General features: G+C 48.5%; 5 protein-coding genes across 5 annotated transcripts; 2 read left to right on the top strand and 3 right to left on the bottom strand.

Moving 5' to 3' along the window:
• Positions 1–390: 390 nt before the first annotated feature.
• BDV37DRAFT_244893 (putative carboxylesterase) lies at positions 391–2,960 on the bottom strand. Its single transcript, XM_032081606.1, has 5 exons — positions 2,723–2,960; positions 2,410–2,648; positions 2,015–2,337; positions 1,629–1,943; positions 391–1,576 (listed from the first exon to the last, which is right to left on the bottom strand). Exons 1-5 carry the CDS (start codon positions 2,860–2,862, stop codon positions 815–817), a joined length of 1,779 nt encoding a protein of 592 aa, XP_031942942.1. The 5' UTR covers positions 2,863–2,960; the 3' UTR covers positions 391–814.
• A 504-nt stretch (positions 2,961–3,464) lies between these two features.
• BDV37DRAFT_293079 (chromate transporter-domain-containing protein) lies at positions 3,465–5,255 on the bottom strand (the record flags this gene model as incomplete). The annotated part of the gene is made up of 4 exons (XM_032089319.1): positions 3,465–4,099; positions 4,150–4,745; positions 4,803–4,924; positions 5,007–5,255. 4 exons carry the CDS (start codon positions 5,253–5,255, stop codon positions 3,465–3,467), a joined length of 1,602 nt encoding a protein of 533 aa, XP_031942941.1.
• A 2,317-nt stretch (positions 5,256–7,572) lies between these two features.
• BDV37DRAFT_244890 (uncharacterized protein) lies at positions 7,573–9,379 on the bottom strand. Its single transcript, XM_032081605.1, has 8 exons — positions 8,913–9,379; positions 8,799–8,862; positions 8,664–8,749; positions 8,327–8,611; positions 8,209–8,275; positions 7,936–8,153; positions 7,837–7,885; positions 7,573–7,787 (listed from the first exon to the last, which is right to left on the bottom strand). Exons 1-8 carry the CDS (start codon positions 9,306–9,308, stop codon positions 7,741–7,743), a joined length of 1,212 nt encoding a protein of 403 aa, XP_031942940.1. The 5' UTR covers positions 9,309–9,379; the 3' UTR covers positions 7,573–7,740.
• A 492-nt stretch (positions 9,380–9,871) lies between these two features.
• BDV37DRAFT_244889 (uncharacterized protein) lies at positions 9,872–11,768 on the top strand. The gene is made up of 8 exons (XM_032081604.1): positions 9,872–10,478; positions 10,543–10,606; positions 10,656–10,741; positions 10,792–11,031; positions 11,080–11,146; positions 11,199–11,401; positions 11,450–11,498; positions 11,552–11,768. The coding sequence occupies exons 1-8, from the start codon at positions 10,113–10,115 to the stop codon at positions 11,641–11,643; spliced, it is 1,167 nt and encodes a 388-aa protein (XP_031942939.1). The 5' UTR covers positions 9,872–10,112; the 3' UTR covers positions 11,644–11,768.
• A 978-nt stretch (positions 11,769–12,746) lies between these two features.
• Positions 12,747–14,406, top strand: BDV37DRAFT_281753 (uncharacterized protein; the record flags this gene model as incomplete). The annotated part of the gene is made up of 8 exons (XM_032086887.1): positions 12,747–13,145; positions 13,210–13,273; positions 13,340–13,425; positions 13,481–13,765; positions 13,827–13,893; positions 13,949–14,166; positions 14,248–14,296; positions 14,354–14,406. The coding sequence occupies 8 exons, from the start codon at positions 12,747–12,749 to the stop codon at positions 14,404–14,406; spliced, it is 1,221 nt and encodes a 406-aa protein (XP_031942938.1).
• Positions 14,407–14,864: the final 458 nt, after the last annotated feature.

Raw genomic sequence — 14,864 nt, 5'->3', positions numbered from 1 at the left:
ATGCCGCGGCTCTGCGACAAGGTCTCCTGGACAGGCCAATCGCCTTCTACTCAGCTTTCAACAGGGATGTTAGAAGATGGACCCTCAGCTGAAAACTTAGTACACATGCAGTAAACATACTACTCTAACATGCCCTACACTATTTCCCTACGGAGATCCCAATACGAGAACTAGCGAAATCTCGCAGGATACCACCACGAGAGCCAAATCTGCCTCCAGTCCAGCTTCACCTCAAGAAAGCCGACGCTTCTAGATCCCGGCTATACCGCTGTCATTAAGGCGCAAATCTGAGACATAACCTCTTATTACTATACCATTCCGATCTCGCATATAATAAAAAACAACTGCTATAGGGCCACATCGCCACAGGAGAACGGTTACATCTTCCGGATCTACAGTCCCCATAACATTATTCCCAAATTCCCCACTATAGTCGCCAGCTACAAGAGATCGGCACCCAGCTTCCTTTTTCTCCACGGAAACACACGTAAATAGGACCGTGAAACTCACCGCCCAGCGTTCACGATAGGGATAAATATAAATAAATATGGTCCGGACGACATGTGAAATGCGCCGACTATATATAGAGCTGCGAATCATTACTATCTTCGTGGTGTGGCACCGTTGACGATCCGCGCTTAATAGTCCGGCGACCTAGAGGTGCTAAGCTTTGCCCCTTTAAACGGAGGTACTCCGTACGTAACCTCCGTCCCCGTTGGATTATTAATTCCAAGGGTCTAGAGGGACAATCTATACCGGGCTTGTTTTTAGTCTCCCCTCTTCCTGCCAGGCGGAAGTTACTGCGCTTCCGGCGTTACAGCGGAATCCGATCTGCAGCGGCCCGCCAAAATAAACATCTCACTCCTCGTCCTCCCTCCCAAGTGTAGGCGTTCGCGAGACGGAAATGATTGACCACGTCGTCGCCCTGGCGGATGTAATAGGTCAGGTTTGGTGTGATGACAAGTGGGGAGACGCTGCCACCGGTGGTGTTGAAGTCCATATGCCAAGGGGCTGATGGGTGGAACTGCGGCCAGTCAAGTTGGCCCGATGGGTCTTCGGGGACAATGGCATGGCTCTGGTTCCCGGTGGCATCTTGAATGGGAATGATAGGCGAGTTATTCATAATAAAACTACCCCAGACCTTCTGGAAGGCGTGGTTGAACCGCTTGCTGGGCCAAGACGCTGCGCGGGGAAAATAGGCGTTCAAGTCCGCGCCGTGGTAGGCTGGTGTGACGGAGTACTGGTACTTCCAGGCCTGGCGGAGAGATCCTCCAAATGCCTCGGCGAACCACTGTGCGGGACAGTCAAACGTGGACTCGGCAAAAATATTGAACACGGTCTGCTGGAGTCCTGTTGCCACCTCGGACTGGTTCTTTGCAGTTGGACCTGAAGTGCCGAGGGTATCGAATCGGGGACTGTCGTCGGTGGACTGAGAATCGGCGGTGTCATAGACCAACTTCAGCTGGGCGAGATCGGCTTCGGTGAAGTTTGGGAAGGTTTCCGAGAGGTAACTGTTGAATGCGGTGCGGGTCACCACATTAGGATTACTCAAGGGGGCGCCGTCATTAGCATTGTTCTACAAGCGGTCAGCGTATCGTAGGCTGAAAGCAAGAGACGGTCGAGCTTACTCCGACAAGGACTCGCTGCCCACTAACTTTGCCTGAGAGTAACTGTGCTGACGGCCGCTCGCGAATCATATCATTGTCGACGACAGGCAGGAATGCAAACGTGCCGAAGAGGCCTGACTCGGAAACCACACCGATGGCGTTTTGAAGCTTCTCGCTTGGTGCTGCAACTAGACAGTCAAAGCTACTGTTGTACCGGGCTTTTGCGATCGCAGATGGGCCACAGCCTGTCTTTTCGACAAACGCTTCGTAGTGGCCGGTGGGTACTGGGTCATCATACGGGTACACGGGTACCAAGTACGGACTAGCCGCGATGATCTGAGCATGGCCGGCGTCAGTGAACCATTGGGCGTAGGGTAGAGTGAATGAACATGGAATTCGATAGTTACGTTTTGGAATAGATTCGACTCTTTTCCTCCATACGCCAGAGAGTGCAGCATGGCTGCCCCAGCACCAGCTGACTCGCCACCGATCGTGACGCGCTTAGGGTTGCCGCCAAATTTAGTGATATGTTGTTGAACCCATTGCAGTGCAAACCGCTGGTCCAGAAGACCAGCATTGAGTGCGCCTCTTTCGTGAACCTCTGCGGATGACAAGAAGCCGAACGCTCCAAGACGGTACTGGATCTCCACTGTGATGAAGCCATTGTCGTTGGTGTTCATTAGCGGACTAGGGTCATAGACAGCTCCAAAGAGGCCGTATCCACCTCCATCTATCGGATAATCAGCAAAATACCCTAACGATCACATCTACACTTCTTGACAAGGGTGTAATGGCATCTTACGGATCCAGACGAAGACTGGCAAATCTGATGCTTCTGGGGGTGCATAGACGTTCAGATATAAACAATCCTCGTCGCCTGGACCAGATTTAAACCCATAGACTGCCGGTGTCCGAGCGGCACCAGACTGTGGGCAGACAGGCGGCTGGTCAACCGCTGGGAGAATGTGGCTGGTATTCCGAAGAGGAGCTACCGGGGGTTGCCATCGCAACTCGTTGATCGGAGGGGCTGCATAGCGAATTCTGTTCACAGGGGAGTCAACAAATGATTAGTAGATGTGGAAATGGGACATAGTAGCACGATGATAGCTGCGCACCCTTTCCAGATATTAAGCCCGGTAGTTGTGTTATAGTATCCTTGATAGGTCGAGTATCCCAAGTTAACGACAGGTTCAGATGGGTTGCCCTCCACCGTGGCGAGCAGAGCCAGGCTGGCTGTTAGCAAGTGTCTCATCATCAACGATTAGTCAGATAACGATGATTGACTGACAGGCGAAAACGGTGAACACTCGTATAAGTCGGTGGGAAGCAGAGAGAATTTATAGTAGAATGCAGTGCGCCTCTAGTGCTTATATACGAGCAGACGCCACGCATTAGGGCATATGAAGGACTACTCTGATTGGAGAGCGGTGCCCTAAGCATCTTGATCGTAAGCCTTCCACGGAAATGATAAGCCCATTTATTAGTAATGCTACTGGCATGCCTCTTGGTAGTGGGTGTGAATTTATCTGAGAAAGCATTCCGTAGTCTAGATGTAGAGTAAGCACGAAGAATGAAAGATCGGATGTATGGTGATAGCACAATCAGTGGGCATATCAGCACGACAGAAATACCCTACTTTTATTTCAACTGCAATTAAATATGGCAAATATGGGAAGCCTAGCTCCGAATAAGGGAGTAGCATGAAAGAGCTGTAAGACGCTAATAAACTAGTATAAGGTAGCTAGAGTTATACTAGTTCTCCAGACGACCACGAGAGCCTTGGGTATCAGAGGACAGAAATATTATCCCAGCTGAACAGCAGCCTTCTTTAATGCACATGAAGAATCATCCACACTTTCACAACGCCTGACCAACCGCCCCATACCAGCAAAGCCCCAGTATAGCACCAAGAACGATCGCAACAGCAGATGGTACGTTGAACCACGCACTTTCTGCGTACGTAACAACAGCAATCACAACCCACCATGGCTCCTTCGCTAGGCTCTGACCATTATTAGCCTCAGGAGTAAGATACCCAATCTCCCAGAGCCTATAAACAGCAGTGAATACCAATCCGACTGCAGTCGCGTTCACGCCTCTAAGAAAATCGACAACCCATTTTTGCTTCCGGAGGGTTTTCCAAAAGCTTTGCACAGCAACTGCCAATGCAATCCCAGGCAAGAAGATTCCAAGTCCCCCCAGAAATGCACCAAAGATTGTTGGGAACTGCGTCTTTTGCAATGCTAAAGCCCCGAGATAAACAGCGAAGTTAAAGTTAGGACCTGGGAAGGCCTGAATGATTGCTAGTCCGAGAAGAAAGTCACGACTAGAGACCCAGCCAGGACCAACAACATAGGAGCGAAGAAGGGGAATAACAACTGGCCCGCCGCCGAAGATGACTGTACCAGCCAGATACATGTTGGTGAAAAGGTCAAGAGCCAATGGTGGCTGGTGGGAGACGCTCCTACCAACAAGAAGACCAATGAAGGATGCTAGAGTCGAGTTAATCGCATGTCTTAGGAGCCAATGAACGGAAACTCACCAAGGAAACAAACAATGATGAGGATTCCCACTCGAACACGGATACTATGAGCGGGTGCAGGATACTGTTCTACATCCTGATCAGGAGTATCTGTTGAGCTCAACGGCGCCGATTCGCCTCTAGGGCCAACGTTTCGCGATCGGACCGAATTCATTTGCGATGCAGTCGTGTCACTATTTTGACTAGGAGCGGCAGTTTGTCCGCCCTCTTCCATCGGAATACTCTGCATAGTTGCTAACTCTGTTTCAGTGGTAGGTTGGACTGCGTGTCTTCCCCTCCATGCAAGCTTAATCTTCCGGATTCGTTGGCTCATCCATCCATCCCAGATAATAGTTGCCAGGCCGCCAACAACCATTAAGAGTGGGAAATACCAAAGGGCATTATAACATAGTCCAGCACATGCACCGAAGATCACCAAGATGCGAGTGAGCTTATCGCGAATCGCCTTGTCGGCTAACTGCACAGCAGCGAGTGTAACGATGCCAACAGTTGAGGAGTTCAATCCAGAAAGAAGCGCATACACCGGTAACGGAAGGGTGTCGTCAATCTTCTGGACACCAAGGGAGAGAGCATACATGCCAATCGCTCCCGGTAGGCTACAAGGTTGTCAATACCACGGTAGAACTTACGAGAAAGAGGCATTGACGTCTTACCTCCAAGTGAAGAAAACTAATAGCGCTGGAAAAAACCCAGCATGTAACAAAGTAAGGCAGAAGATCATCTTGGTACTTGCTGGGCCAGGAAGACCCTGGCATATTGCAAAGAGCTCCTGGTACTGCCGCGAGTATCAGTCAGATAGTATTCTTCGTGAACGAACCCACAAGATAGTGTTACAACGCAACAGGACATGAACCCACAGTCTGCTCGTCTACCCAGTTGTCTTTCCCTCCTTTTCCTTGCACAAATCTCTCATGCAAAATACGAAAATGCACGGGAGGCCCACCAAAACTGGTGAAGCCTAAGTCCCAGGTTCGTAGAAACACCTCAAGCATGCGACTTGAGAGCCCATCATTGTTTTCCTTTCTTCTCGCTACGAGTCTCTGCCACTTCCGGTTCAGCGATCGAAGAGAAGTGATATGTCGCGAAAACGAAGCTGGAAGAAGCATTTTTTGGAGGATAGCACAGTCTTCAGGGGGTGTTATCTCTTCTGGTTTCAGATTGAAAGGTGGAAAAACGTCCCACGACGTTAGATATAAAGGTTGGTTCCTTCGCTGTAAAGTTAAAGACGCCACAGATAGCCAATTATATTGCAGAGTATTGTCACGAATACGCCAAGCTTGGGTGCCAAGATCTGCGACGAATCGGGGTCCCATTTAAGCATGGTTGATTCGAAGTCAGGGGCTTTGCGGTTATGGAGAAAGCGAAGGAGGCACATATATAGGGTTTCCTTCTGGGATGAAAGAAAATGAGGTGGAGAGCACGTGTCGAGTTGAACAATAAGTCCATGCTACTCATAAAACTTGACAGGTAAATGTCGGGTAACAGCAGCCATGTCCATAACACCGTCATAAAAAGGATACACGGACACCAAACAATAGCAACTTGACGTCCCATGTCCACTGATATTTGACCTTGCGTTTCCGTCACATCTTAAAGTTTTCCCGCATGCTTTAACCGTTCCATCAGTTGGGGATTGCGACGTATTTTTGCGAGCTGCAAGAACAGTTAGCGGCATTAGAATTGATGCTTCAGACATCAACAGAAAGGGACTATCTCACCATTCTCTCCATTGCCTGTTCCCTTCTTCTGTTATTTTCCACGCGGACCACGTCCTCTTTTTCTCTCACAGCTGCCATTCTGTCCAAGCAGGTGGTCAAGTTGGATCAGATACTCACCATTGAGACAGATTCGGCCATCCTTATTCCAGAGAATCTTCGAGAGATCAAGACTTCTGTCTTGATCATAGGCATTTCGGGTGGCGAGGTTACCGTGTAGAATCGGTCAACCGTCGTTTGTTACCTCAAGTCGGGGATTGCACGTTGACGAGCTAATGTTGCTCTGGGGGTCGGATAAACTGTAAACGAAATTGCCTAGTAGACTTAGTCCCATGGCCATTCAAGATTCCTCAAGGATAAGAATATAGTTAGGCGTACCATCATCGTTCCCCAGAAAATCATCCAGGCGGGTCTGGATCCAGATCCATTCCCCATTGTCTTTCTTGGCCTTGCAGTGGAGGTCAGTGACCCATTGTCTGTTGTGCTAGAGCTTGTGGTTCTTAAGGGACCACGAGTGGCAAGAGGTGGTGATATTCATTGTTCGATTTTGGTTTTTGTATAGCAGATAGATAGAGAACTGTGGAAAGAAATTATAAAGCTATATGCTTCCTGCGAACTTGCAGACCCTTAAGTAGTCTCCCTTTAGAACCGCTCCTTGGATAATGAGTTTATTTAGATGTATGTAGACTGCAGATCTTGCCGTCCTTGGCAGACACGAAGTGAGATACGTACGCTGCATGCAGTGTTCAGCTGGAAAATACCTCCTACAATGGATCAACAACCCAATCGAGTTTGTTGAGATAGGAGCCCTCCTTCACCGCCATCAAGAACTGAACACCCCCCGCTTTGAATCAGAACTTAATTATCGAAAGGCCAGATTGCTCTACTCCGTACGGAGTATACTTTATTGCCATGGGAACCTTCCTCTGAGGATCGCAAGCCTCACCAACTCTATTTACACCTAGCGTCGATCCGATGACTTGGGTTTTGCATAATTCTGAGAAAGCTTTGTCCATAGCATGATTGGGCTTCTGTAGTCCCTGTACGAGTCCCTTAGTGGACACCTTTCTCTGGACGGGGAACCGATCGAGTGTAATCGGCAGACACCTCGTGTGAGTTCTGTAAAGACACAGCCCCGAGGCAAGCTGATCATGCTGAGCTGGAACACCATGCGTTGGACAAACCAAGACACCTGTACTGATTGAAGGAGGTTAGCATCGGCCGGAATATTGTACCGAAAGTGCGAAGAGCTCTAGGATCTAGTGTCTCAGGGGGCTTTCAAGGGCTAGCAATGATCGGAATTAAAGTGCCTCCAATGCAGGAATCTAGACGGCGAATGATTCTTTTTCTTTCCACAAACTCGCTTGGATCGCCGATCAACTGCGGGATCCATTCTAGCTAAAATCTCGGTTCCAGCTGCCCCACAGTCCTCCGGTATATTAAGCGTCTGCAGAATGATCTTCGGTTCATGGCATCTTTTGTATGGAGAGCGCGTGTTTTTACGTCGATATAAAACTATATAAAATATCTACTAATATTGGCAAAAGCAAGAGATTTCTCTATCGACAACAGTTTTCTTGTAATCACCCCCGCATCGGTCTCTATCTTTGAGGGACAACACCTGACGTATGTTTGACCTAAAAATTAATTGACCGAGCATTGATCCACAACAATAATATTTAATACTTCTAATAATAACAAGTTGAGAGCAATATTGTGCACTTATTTGGCTTCAGTTAAGCGAAATCGATTTCTAGGGAGAGTGGAGCTCATCAAATCCTCAGCTCCGCTGATAAGTACGGAAAGCTCAGAGAACCCCAGTGAAACTCAATAGGGTGGAACGAGTTGAAGGCACAGTAACAGCTATAAATGAATTCTACCTTCCATGTGAATACTTGTCAAGGTATGCAGCGGTAGAGTGATCTACAGACAATCAGCGAAGTCTCCATACAATAGCAGAGGACTAACTTACAGGATTTGATGCCCTTGTCCACGTTCAGACTCATATACACCGGACGGGCCTAAAAGTATCAGAAGTCATGCGACACACAATATTCTTTGGTGTACGTACCGTAGCCTCAGCACCCTTTTCTAACCAGTCATGAATTGACCGTGCATCCTGGATTGTGGAGTTCCAGTACTGAGGGAGTACATCGAGACAGGCTTGGAAGGACAGCAGTCCACTCTGTTGCATGCCCTGGAGTTCTTGCCGCGCATTTCGGATATTCTCTAGTTCTTTTTCGAGATCCTCTTTCTCACTGGTCTTCGCGTTTATCTGGTTTTGCACCCCTACGGGTGGTTAGCTCGCTAGGCCCTGTCTATTCTGAAGTGTAGAAGAACCCACGTTCAGCAGCAATGAGCAAACCTAAAGAGGCGCCGAGAGCGGCAACGGCGGTGATGAGGCCTCCAATCTGCATAGTAGTCAGTCGCTAGCCTCTAATGGGAGTAGGCACATCACGTACAAGAATCAACGGCTTGACAGGCTCAAAGACGGTCCCAAGCGCCGTTGCAATTGGTATCGCCGCTCCTGCGACTGCGGCCATTGACTTTTGGGCGGCTTCAATTGTGTTCAACTTTTGATTCAATTCGAGGATATCTTTCTCTAGTTCCTTGATCTGCTCTGTGAGTTCTCCTTCTTTGTCCTTTGCCCACGAAGAGTATGTGTCTACGAAGGAGGAAAATTTGGTCCCAATGTTGGAAAACCGTTGTTGGATGTCTTGGGCAGTCGCCTCAAAACTGTTCGTATTCTTGCAATGGCTGTTAGTAGATATTCCAAGGCTCGCCTGTAAGCTAACACACCGAGATAAAGCTTTTAACTTTGCTCTTGCGGTCCTCGACTGCGATACTGCTGTCCGCACAATACTCGACGATAATCGCGTCGAAGCCTACGACGCGATCAGATGTGATCAAAAGGCGGCAGGAGTGACCACTCACTTTTGCCATTCTGTGAAATATCAGCCGCTAGGGACCGACTGTCCTGAAGGACCTGGTTGTAATTCTGTGCAAGTAAGCATTGACATCAGAAGCAATATTGCTCGATCACTCTACCTGGCGAATGCCGGCAACGGTATCGGCAAACCCCTCGTGATACTTTTGGTCAATTACAGCCAGCTTCTTCTGAATATTAATGAGATGGCTGTCAATATCGATCGCTGCTTGAGACGCTGCCGTTCCTGCCTGTGCCATCCGGTCCTGACCCTCATTAGATGAGAGGTGCTGTCCCGCACCGACAGTGAAGTCAGCCTTTTGCTGCTCCGTCTGCAGTGGGTAGTGGTCTTCGTAACCACTGGCAAGAACATTTATCTCCACGTCGGAAAGGGTGCGAGCAGCCTCGAGGGCCTTTTTGACAGTGGGATTACTGCCGAGGAGACCCTCTAGCTTTCCGGCGACCTCATCATACGATGGGGGGGAGCTGTCGGCTGTATATGCGGGAAGAAAAGACATGGCTTCTAAAATACAACAAGCTTGGCCACTGAGATCAATATAGGAACTTGGAAGAGAGTTCAGGTTTGGGATTATTTCATCCAATACTCCCGGGCCTGACCCTATATATGGTCACCGATATCGCCTCGGTTTATATCACCCTCAATAGCTCATTGCATATCCATCAATGATCGCATGATGTGGCGTCGGAATCGCCGAGGTCACCATATAGTACGTTTGCTAATTTCTGCACAATCTTGTACAGTCAATGTCTCAGCCCAATGCATGCAAGCCTTAGAAAACCAAGCAAGCGGGGTAAGACGAGTGGGAACCTGCTGCATCTTGCCACAGTAAATTGACGTAGAGGTGTGTCGCTGAACAATGTCAAAGACATAATGCGTATTAGCTGCATATAATCCCTGTAGCTACATACCCGCTGAAATGCAGGGGTCCTGTCAAGGTTGAATATCCGGTTTTGCCACGGCGTTGATCGGGGTTCATGCACGAAGCTCTTAAAGGTTTCATTTATCTAAATCTAGTTCTCCTTCTTTTTTTATTAGACCCCGCTGCACCAGTTGAGATGCGTCAGGATAGGCGTCATGCTACATATCAAGAAATCGTGCACGTAGTGGGGAAAGCCACGTATGTAACCCTCATTTGCACGACGGACTATCACGGAAAAGAAGGAAGTCAAGATAGCGCCCAACGCTTAAAATCATCTCACTAAAGTCGAAGGAGCTCCTTGTGTTTCTAACTTCCTCCTCTTTCAATTCTCGTTGCTATCGTTGACCACCCTGCCATCCTGTGTAAACCACGCCATACGACATGTCTTCTTCAATACCGTCGACGACTAGCGTCTTTCAAAAATTAAATCAGCAAATTTCTACTCCAGCGACAGTTTCGGCCTGCCTTCAGGCCGTGTCTTTGCTGTCTGAGGTTGAGCGCAAGGTCCTTGTGGAGTCCCCTGCCAAGTACCACATCACACCTACAGACAAGGAGGCATTCACAACCGCTGCCGTGCGGGCACTATCCTCAGATGATCTGGACCAAGAGCTTGTAGAGGCTGCCAGCGGGGCCTCTGATGCAGTCAATGGCATTCTTGAACTAATGGTGGGCCTTATAATCAATTTAGCATGGGGCGATTCGATGAACGGCACGCACCTCACTGAACAGTATGAGCCGATTATGAGGGTAAGTTACTCTTACCATCGCGAAGCGGATCATGCTCTAACTTCTATATTTCCTCGTCCTATAGTTGTACTGCAAGACCATGAGGGATGGGATTCCGCTTGCCAACACGATTGCTCAGTATGCGGAAGGTATGAGCTATGAATACATGAGTCTCATAGCCGGACTAAGACATCGCAGACTTCGACAATAAAGTCATTGGACTCTGTGCAGATAGTTCTCTAACTATGAATGAGCGTATATCGACAATCCAAGGATACATCAAGGTAACATTCTTTGTTTGCATTGGATACAGATTCTTAATTGACATCTGTAGGATGCGGAAGGGTACCAAACCACGGCAACTGAGATGCAGAGCACCCTAGAGTCTGTGTTTGAAAAAACCATCCATTTCATAAACCAGCTCGGGAGCCAGTCACTGAAGAGCGACACGAAGGAGAGGGCAAAAGGCTTCCCAGCACCGAGGTTAACAAAGAAATTCCCAGACGTGCCGCTCGATGTACAAATCCCAGCACTCAGGGTCGCTCTGGAATCACCTTTCGGGCCATACGTCATGGTATGTTGAATCTTCCCTGGACAGGCTAACACACTCTGACGTGATCAGATTGCTGGTCTGCTTGGAGTTGCTAACCCTGAAGCGACCATCGCGGCCTATTCTATTGCTGCGTCTAGTAAGCGTGCATATTATTTCCGCATCACAGCTGGATATCTAACAAGACTTAGTGACCAATCAGGAATATGTACCTATCACAACAGTCATATCTGACCTAGCCACGCAGGGGCAATCAGGAAGTGCAGAGGACACCAACACGGAGTATTTCAACGAGTTTCGCGAGCATATCGGAGTTCTCGCTGGTTACTGGGGAAGTACACTTATTGATGCACGAGAAATCGAGTCATGGTTGAAAATGGGCGCCTCTCTCGTAGTAAGTTCTGCAACGTTTCATTTGGACTCTTGACACTGATAAAATCAGGATATACCCACCTACATGGAAAAAGCGCTGAATGGAGGGGTCAAGCTCTGTAAGCTAGCATCAACGCATCATTCAGCTTGCATTCACTAATCTCTTGCTCAGATGTGAAAGTAGGCAACTACTTGCGACTGTACGCCGAACAGACCAGCCAGATACCTTGGGATCACTGGGTTAATGCCGATGAGAATTCGTAGCTGAACATAGTGGGCTCTTGTGCTGCCTTCATCCCTATGCCTGGCCTGATGTTGCCGTTTTTAGTATTCTACACCTTTTTCGTATTATAGTATAGGGCAGTTATTCAATGCATCCTTGTCTGTCCTTTTGCAATGATATACGTGATATACAAGCTACGCCACTTGAAGGTGTCCGTACCTTGTCATTGCTACCATGTAGCCCTAAGCTACCGATATCCCCCCGTTCTATGTCTGTCTTGGACGTAGTCAGACCTACAGGATGGGGAATCTACGGGTTTACGTGTTTTTTCTATGTAATTCCATGGAAATCGTCTCAAAAGGAGGATTTGTCGATTCCGTCGTTGGCAGGGGCCGGTGCCCGTGAGCAAATAACCGCGAGTCTCCCATCCATGTTGCAACTTTGAATAGTGAGGGGTTGTTATAGTTGCAGCGTGAAGGCGGGGCATGTGGCAATTTCTTCATGATTCGGCTCAAAGGTTGAGAATTCTTGTCAGGCCATAATCCATCTGTTCCCCTTTATACCACACTGCGTATAGCAATTCCAATAGGTAGACACTGCCTAGACGGAGAAATTGCAGCCTTCCCCTCCTGCACGCTAGACAATCAACCCTCAGCGACACCCACATACACCACGTCACCTTTATTACTGTATCGAGCAGCTCTTCATGCAGAGTTGAATACAAGCTGAACTATGGATTACTTATCCCAGCTTTCCAAGATATTATTACCTTCTGTTCGTGTAGTTGGACGATATGGTGGCAAAGTGGATTTCGAACTGCAGACGGGGAACATAATCCCTGGAGACCGAACAAACCCGAACCTATTTCTTCGTGGTGCAAGCGACATGGGGACCTGGTAGATTCAGCTGCCCCAATGTCCGGACTTCTCCGCGACCCTTGAAAGCTCCACTGTAGGCCAGATATAACTCAGGCCGAGGGGGGTATATGACGTTTTAGACGGGAGACTTGGCAGTCCTTCCTTTGGAGAAAGGTTATATATGGCGAGGAACGCACATATCGACACAATCATCCCCTCTCTTCCAAGATATAGCACATCTATCTCATTTGAACCTTCACTCTACGCTCATCCATCGCAACTTCACAATGGCAGCTGTTCCTCCTCCGTATGTGGCTGGGGACTCGCCGCCCTCGTATGACGAGGTCGCCAGCAAGGTCAATCAGCTGGTCGGCAGTAGCCCTACCCCTCAAAAGTATCTGGACGTTGCGGCGTCGCTTTCCGATGCGGAGCGAAAAGTCTTGAAAGACGGGGCCGAGGCCCACAATCCAATCCAGACTGACGAGGATAAGGAAAAGTTGTCGCTGGGTGCGGCGAAGACAATGTCCACGGATGAGACAGTGGCCAAGTTGAAAGAGGATGCAGCCGCTGCCGGCGCGGCAGTCGTGGCGATTGATGGCTCGTTTACTGCATTACAAGTGCAGATTGCGAGCATTGATCAGCTGGAAAAGACGAACTTCTTGACCCAGTTAAATGAACAAAAAAAGGTATAACCTATCCATTCTTTCTATGTACATATGCCGTGAATAGTATGCTAATATCCCTCTGCAGAAATACCGCGACGTCCTTCAGAAGAGCCGCCTTTTAGCAGCAGATATCAGTCAATATGGGTCTAGTAAGCCCACAGATGTGCTCGGCCAATTGTCCCTAGGCTTCCTCAAGCTAACGCCTGCACCTTTAGGCTTCGATGAGCTAATTGTTCCGCTGTGTGCCGACCAATCCTTAACTGTGGATCAGCGGCTAGGACAAATCGACAAATTTATCGCCGTGAGTGAGCCATGTATATGCAATTTGTCGACAATGCTAACTCGTTCGTTACTAGAGGGCAAACGACTTCCAGGAGCAGGGGAACGAGATCAATAAAAGTTTCGACACGCTAATTGACGGTTTCGTTGAGTTTACAGCCCAGTTCTCTAGCTGGGGCAAGAATAAGGAGCAGGAATTGAACAATGATATTAAGGAAATAGACAAGCAGCTAGCGGAGCTGACACAAAAGTTGGCCGATTTGAGGACATCTCTAATCGCACTCGGTGTCGGTCTGGGAGTCGGGCTATCTGCAGCTGGTATTGGTCTTGCCCTGTCGGGACCTGTTGCCCCATTTATCCTGGTATGTATATGAAAAGCTTCCCCTTGTACTCGCTTCTTTGAGCAGTTACTGACCCAGGGAGATCGGCGGCCTGATTTTTGCCGGAGCAACAGCGGCTGCGGTGGCCGGCATCGCCATTGCTATGGGCGGTACGTCAGCTTTCTTGTTAGCCTAGTTGATTAAATGTGAAGCTTATCTCTACAGTCGTATCGAATCAAATTGAAGGGAAAAAACGGGAGAGACAGGATAAGTCGGACGAGATCGACAAGATTCGCCTAGCCCGACGTAATCTGGAGGATATGGGCAACTCGCAGCTGACGGTGTTCCGGGATAATGTGAAGGTCCTCCAGAGCTACTGGACTTCAATGCAGGCGGATGCAGAGGCGATCAAAGGCTGGCTGAAGAGTGGGGCCGATATGGCAGTACGAAACCCTTGAAGAATACGAACGACCCGTAAAAAGTTCCAGTGGCTAACCTTTCATATTCTCGATGTGTGCATGCAGAGTGTGCCCAAGTATATGAAGATTGCGCTCGATGAAGCGGTGACCGTCTGTAGGTTGCCATTTGCCCTCACACTCATCGCTCCCCTTCAGCTAACCTTGGTTACAGATGCATCCATGGCTCAGTATATGGATGAATATGCGAAGGGCACCAACCTATAGGACCTCGGCATATGGTCTAGTTAGTCTGCAGTGGTCAGGTCGATATCTTCTATGCTTCCTTGTGACTTTTTACAGAACTAATGATGACATAAATGGAAAATTATGGCGGGGTCGTTGAAAGCAGGAGCGCAGCTAGATTGTATCTATGAGCGATGAATTACTCTCCAGGCTTTACTATCCATATCTCTTCGTAGTCATACTTCAGGTATTGCCTAGCAACTGCCCACCGGTATACTCTTCCTTCATGACCTCAGCCTGATACACGCCGATTTGGAGATTAAAGTGTCTTTCGTTCTGAAACCTGTCTGTTTGCTGAAAACTAGAACCTCACCAAAAAAGCATTCCTTTAAAGGTTCTGGTTTGTACGCTATATACGCAGTATTATACTATCAACCTTGTATAACTACTAGAGGGCCCTGACGTATATCACAACAACCGAGGCATGTATGTAACACACT

The sequence above is a fragment of the Aspergillus pseudonomiae genome (genome assembly GCF_009193645.1).
Source record: "Aspergillus pseudonomiae strain CBS 119388 unplaced genomic scaffold BDV37scaffold_22, whole genome shotgun sequence".
Taxonomy (NCBI): Eukaryota; Fungi; Ascomycota; class Eurotiomycetes; order Eurotiales; family Aspergillaceae; genus Aspergillus; species Aspergillus pseudonomiae.
The sequence above is the reverse complement of the archived record's forward strand: the minus strand, read 5'-3'. Positions and strand labels throughout refer to the sequence as shown.

What these genes read in the sequence shown, in the direction of transcription:
- BDV37DRAFT_244893 (XM_032081606.1), bottom strand. Translation starts at nt 2,862, where the DNA reads ATGATGAGACACTTGCTAACAGCCAGCCTGGCTCTGCTCGCCACGGTG. An exon ending in GCCAGTCTTCGTCTGGATCC is followed by an intron (nt 2,338 to 2,409) that starts GTAAGATGCCAT and finishes ATTATCCGATAG; the next exon opens with ATGGAGGTGGATACGGCCTC. An exon ending in GGCAGCGAGTCCTTGTCGGA is followed by an intron (nt 1,577 to 1,628) that starts GTAAGCTCGACC and finishes GACCGCTTGTAG; the next exon opens with AACAATGCTAATGACGGCGC.
- BDV37DRAFT_244890 (XM_032081605.1), bottom strand. Translation starts at nt 9,308, where the DNA reads ATGTCTTTTCTTCCCGCATATACAGCCGACAGCTCCCCCCCATCGTAT. An exon ending in TATTTCACAGAATGGCAAAA is followed by an intron (nt 8,750 to 8,798) that starts GTGAGTGGTCAC and finishes ATCGCGTCGTAG; the next exon opens with GCTTCGACGCGATTATCGTC. An exon ending in CTGTCAAGCCGTTGATTCTT is followed by an intron (nt 8,276 to 8,326) that starts GTACGTGATGTG and finishes ACTACTATGCAG; the next exon opens with ATTGGAGGCCTCATCACCGC.
- BDV37DRAFT_244889 (XM_032081604.1), top strand. Translation starts at nt 10,113, where the DNA reads ATGTCTTCTTCAATACCGTCGACGACTAGCGTCTTTCAAAAATTAAAT. An exon ending in CAATCCAAGGATACATCAAG is followed by an intron (nt 10,742 to 10,791) that starts GTAACATTCTTT and finishes TGACATCTGTAG; the next exon opens with GATGCGGAAGGGTACCAAAC. An exon ending in CTTTCGGGCCATACGTCATG is followed by an intron (nt 11,032 to 11,079) that starts GTATGTTGAATC and finishes TGACGTGATCAG; the next exon opens with ATTGCTGGTCTGCTTGGAGT.